This window comes from Fonticula alba (genome assembly GCF_000388065.1).
Source record: "Fonticula alba strain ATCC 38817 unplaced genomic scaffold supercont2.1, whole genome shotgun sequence".
Taxonomy (NCBI): Eukaryota; order Rotosphaerida; family Fonticulaceae; genus Fonticula; species Fonticula alba.
This window is the reverse complement of record NW_009242971.1, coordinates 813,270-817,986: the sequence shown is the minus strand read 5'-3', so window position 1 is coordinate 817,986 and position 4,717 is coordinate 813,270. Positions and strand designations below refer to the sequence as shown.

At 66.8% G+C, this 4,717-nt stretch overlaps 2 protein-coding genes across 2 annotated transcripts; one reads left to right on the top strand and one right to left on the bottom strand.

The window, feature by feature from the left end:
* Nucleotides 1-51: 51 nt before the first annotated feature.
* Nucleotides 52-1,572, bottom strand: H696_00173 (hypothetical protein; the record flags this gene model as incomplete). Its single annotated transcript, XM_009494008.1, has 4 exons — nucleotides 1,047-1,572; nucleotides 512-878; nucleotides 131-375; nucleotides 52-104 (listed from the first exon to the last, which is right to left on the bottom strand). Exons 1-4 carry the CDS (start codon nucleotides 1,528-1,530, stop codon nucleotides 52-54), a joined length of 1,149 nt encoding a protein of 382 aa, XP_009492283.1. The 5' UTR covers nucleotides 1,531-1,572.
* Nucleotides 1,573-2,205: 633 nt separating this feature from the next.
* On the top strand, nucleotides 2,206-2,975 carry H696_00172 (hypothetical protein). The gene is made up of 2 exons (XM_009494007.1): nucleotides 2,206-2,269; nucleotides 2,480-2,975. The coding sequence occupies exon 2, from the start codon at nucleotides 2,524-2,526 to the stop codon at nucleotides 2,809-2,811; it is 288 nt and encodes a 95-aa protein (XP_009492282.1). The 5' UTR covers nucleotides 2,206-2,269; nucleotides 2,480-2,523; the 3' UTR covers nucleotides 2,812-2,975.
* The last annotated feature ends 1,742 nt before the right edge of the window (nucleotides 2,976-4,717 follow it).

The following is a 4,717-nucleotide window of genomic DNA, read 5'->3' as shown; positions in this document are numbered from 1 at the left end:
GGCTCCTCCACCCAAGGGATAACTCCCCCATCCGGAGCCGGGCCATTTCCATCAGGCCCGACGCCCATTGCTGCTGCTGCTGCTGCTGCTGCTGCTGCAAAGGCCTTGGCCGTGAGATCATCCCCGGCACCCTCATCGGCGGAGTCATTTGCTGGGACCGAGGCCTCGGTGGCCTGGGCAACCTGTCGCACAAGATCGCTCTCGGACAGCTGCCGAGTGTCAGTGGACAGGGCAGCTGAGACGACCTCCTGCAAGGGCTCCGGGAGGTCGGCCAGCAAGCGATCCACCACAGTGCCAAGCTTCACATCAACCATGCTCTCAACTCGGGTGACATCTGCCTCGAGGGCAATCCATGACGCGTGCTCCGATCGAATGCTGGGGACATTGCAACATCAGTGGACATGCCAAGACCAAGTGAAGCATACTGAGGGAGAGAGGGTGGGCGGGGGGAGGGGGGAGGGAGAGGGAGCGCGTCAGGGAAGAAGAAAGGCCGTCAAGCCTGTTGACGCACCGCTCGACCGCATGGATGCACTGTCTGAGGGCGGTGTTGACCTGCTCGTTGGCCGGGTTCGGCCGGAACCGCTTGCGCCGAGTGGTTGGCGACATGTCGGCCGGGTGATTTGAACGGGAGGATCCACGCTGCTGGCGACGAAGCCGCCGGCGCCGGCGCCGGGCTCCAAGCCCCTCCGGGTCATCCTCGCCCGTGAGGAAACCATCCACATCATCACCATCATTATAGTCATCATCATCATCATCATCATCGTCACCGCTGAGTGTCGAATCCGAAGCATGCTTCAGGAGGTCGGCATCGCCAGCCAATCCGGGCTGGAGGCGTCCGGCGCGCAGATCCTCCACCAATTTCGAGAAGACATAGGCCACTGTGGTGGTGGTGGTGGTGGTGGTGGCGGCGGCGGCGGCGGCGGCGGCGGCGGCAGCGGCGGCGACGACGACGACAATGTATGGATGGTTAAAGGGATGTTTCGACACCAGAACACCGACCGACGGGCCACAGTCGAAGAGTGGGGAGAGGGGGAGAGAGTACGCACAGGCTGGCCGCTCGGAAGCAAGGGCGCGCGAGGGGAGCGTGTCGCGAGCCTGCAGGAGGTCCTCCACGAGCGAGTCGACCAGCACATCATCGGGGCTGGGCGTGCGAGAGGCGGCGGTGGGGGCCGCGGCCATGAGTGCGGCCTGCCCGGTGGTTGTGGCCGCGGCGCTTGGTAGCCCGCCGCCGGGCGGGAAAAAGGCCGATCGAGCGCCGGCCAAGAAGGACATCGGCACCGGGGGGCGCTCGCGTGTGGGTGCTGTCGGGGCTGGTGGCGGTGCGGTTGATCGGCCGGAGTTCGTGGCATTTTGGGTCAAGGCGATCCTTTGGGAGAGGTGTGCCAGCTGCCGGCTACTGGATGTAGCCCCCAGTTGGGCCAGAGCCGTGGCGTCGGCCGTCGCCGGGTCCACGGCAGATGTGGAGCGAGGGTCTGTGGCATACCGGCGTGACCGCTGCGGCCAAGGGTCGGCCACATACCGGGGGTTCATGGCCAGGGGGGGAGGGGGGGGGAGAGCGGCACGAGAGGGGGGGGGGAAGGAGAGGACGGGGGAGGGGAGATCTGTCTGGATCCCGGAAGCCAGATGTCTCGGCGGATCTGCCTTTTCGGGTGAGCCCCCAGGGCTCCTGGTATTTTGAAAATAACGACCGCGTCCGCCTGAGCTGCTCAGAAGCCAACGCATCGCCGGGGGATTCTGCAGAAGCAGCATCCTCCGGGGGGGGGAGACTCCGCGACCTTGGTGGGGGGACACACAGGCGGCTGGGGCGTCGCAGCGAGGTCCGTCATGGTGCAGCTTCATGCCTGGAGCCAGTGACGCTGACAAAGGCCCGGAGGCCACTCGGCCTCAACGTCACCCCGGGTAGGGCGACCGAGAGGGGGAAGGGGATCTGGTGGCACACTGTGCGTGTCTTTTTCATTCCCTTTTTCAACGGATCGAAGCAGGGTCGCCCCGCCCGGCGCCCACACACACACACACACACACACACACACACACACACACATACACACACACGGGAGAGCACGGTGAGACATGCGCCATTCGTTGGCACTCACGGACTCCCCACGGGGTGCTTATGCGGGTGGCTCTGTCCCGGGTTCGTCTCGCCCGGGAGCAGCACTCTTACCCCCCCCCCCTGCCCACTTGTGAGGCACCCTCTCGACGGGACTCGGCGTCCCGGCGGTGGCCACAACGAATCCTCGTCCTCCCCTCCTCCCCCCGCTCCCCCACTGTATGCCTCCCCCTTGCCGCCCTCCCCCCTCCTTGCCTCTTCTCCACCCGCATGCACGCACAGACAGAATCTCCCTCTCTCTCTGTCTCTTTCTCTCCCCCTCCTTTTGTCTCCCACCACCGAGCATATCTCCTCCTTGCTCCCCTGCCTTCTTGCATGCTGCTGGCTGACTCACCCATTCTGGTACACGCACCCCGCCTCACGTCTCAGCAAGAGAGAGAGAGAGATCGCACGCGCGAGCGAAAGTACACGCCATGTACCTCCCTCAGCTCACCCGCTACTCGCCGTCGGCTGCCCGCCCCGAGGTCCGCCACGCCCTCGCCAATGCCCTGCGCCATGCCACGCGCCACATCCCCGAGAACCTGAAGCTCTCGGACCGCGCTCGTGGCTTCCTGGCTCACGATGTGCGCCCCCACCATGTTGAGAAGAACTTCATCATGAACCGGTCTTCCAACACGGCCATCATCAACTTCGAGCACACCCTGCCGGTCATGGCCCGGCCGCGCCCCATCAAGCGCTTCACCATCGAGGAGGACGACTAAGAGGGGCTCCCCATGTAATGTGCCTCCCTTCGCCCTGGATGTTTTTTTTCCTCCTCCCTCCTCCTCCTCCTTCCGGGCCGTGTGTCGGGCACGGCGTCGCATGCGCCCGCTGTGCCTGCTCAGAGATGACCAATAAAATAGATTACCTTCTTTGGTGGTGCACAGTCGCGCGCGCGTGCCCGTGTGTGTGTGTGTGTGTGTGTGTGTGAATGTTGTCCCACGTTTGCGTGTGGATGCCGAGGAGAACTCCATCCCACATGCTTGGCAAGACCCCGCCATGAGGTGCCGCCAGGGCACATGAGGAGGCGAGAGGGTGGCCACGGGCGCACGCGCCACAGGGCAGACCCATCTGCCGGCCGGGGCTCCCCCGAGTCGCGATCGGATGGGCGAAAGTTGCCTCAAGAGCGCCGCCCTTCCGCCGGCTGAGAGCGTCGCGCCGCACAGAAGGGGCGGGGAGCGTGTGGGCGCGATCACGTGTAGTCACGAGGGCTTATTGATGGAATAGTATTTCACTGTCACGCCCAGTAAGGTCCACTCCGATCTGCCCGCCGAGCTGGCCCTCCATGCGCCCGTGCCTTACGCAAGCCCGCGGGCAGCAGTCCCCCCCCCCCCCCCCCCCCCCCCCCCCCCCCGCCCGCCAAAGTCTCGAGCCTTTACTGTACCCCAACGCGGGGGGGGGGGGCGGGGGGCCGCCGGTTTCCTCGTCGGCCCCCCCCCCCGGGAACTAGGGCGCCGGAGAGGGGGGGGGGGGGCGGGTGAAGACGGCCCCTCGGTCCGGCCTGCTATCCTGGTGCAGGTGTCCAGGTCAATGTGGGCGTGCATGGTTGCCGCGGCCTGTTGGCGGGTCGCGGCTCGGTGGCGAGTGCCCTCATCCCCTTCCCGTGCCCAGAGAGACGGAGAGAGATGAGACTGTGCGGCGACGGCTGGTTCCAGCCAGATCCCAGTGTCCCCCGTCCCCCCCCCCTCCCCCCCCCCGGGGGGGGAGCCGATCGGCGCCATCCTCACAGTGCCGACGCATGCCTGGTCGTGAGCGTCACGATGTTCGCGGCGGTGCCCCTCTGACGAGCGCTTGATGCGCAGCCCGAACACACGCCGGAAAGTGTGTGACTCTCGGGAGGAGCTGCATAGGGGGGTATAGCATGAGGGCATGCCGGGCCCCCGGGCCAGGTATACCCCTCTTCCAGGACCGATGTTGGAAGTGGCCAGGATCTGCGTGCAGACGTCCTTCCGTGACCATCGGCCGCGGTCAACGAGGGCGCTCTTTCGCCCGCATCGTCCCGCGCTTCGGCCCCTCTCTCGCGGCCAGGAGCCTTTTGTCGTTGTGCGTGTGTGTGGGGGGGGGGGGGGGGGGGGGGGGGGGGGCGGGATGGGGGGGGGGGGGGGGGGGGGGGGAGCGGCATGCGGGGACGAGGGCCGGTGGGCGGCAGGGGTGAAGTTTCTAGTAGAACGGCTTCTCTCCACCCCTTCCTGTCTCCCGAGAGTATGCCTCGCACGACGCACGATTGCCAATGGACAGTCCCCCGCTCTCCGGAAGAAAGGCAGGGAACGGAGAAACTGCCCCCCCCCCCCCCCCGCTGGCGCCCGTCGTGCTCGAGTCGGCCGTGAGCGTGGCTGGAGATGGAGGGGACACAGGTGGCCCCCCGTGGCGCGGCGCCGAGCCGGGATTGCCGAGCAGGAGGTAACCCAAAATTCGCCATGCCGACCGGGCCCGTTCCTCCAGGAACGCCGACACCCGCTCCTGGCCATCTTGATGAGGCCGCCCCTTCCCTCCTGCCTCGCCCGTCCACCACCCCCTTCTCGTTCCCCTTGTCCCTCTCTGCCCCCTCCCCTTCGCCCCTCCCTCCGCGCACGTAAACCCCCCCCCCTTTCCTCCGGCCCTCCCTCGCTCCTCTGCTCCCCCCCCCCC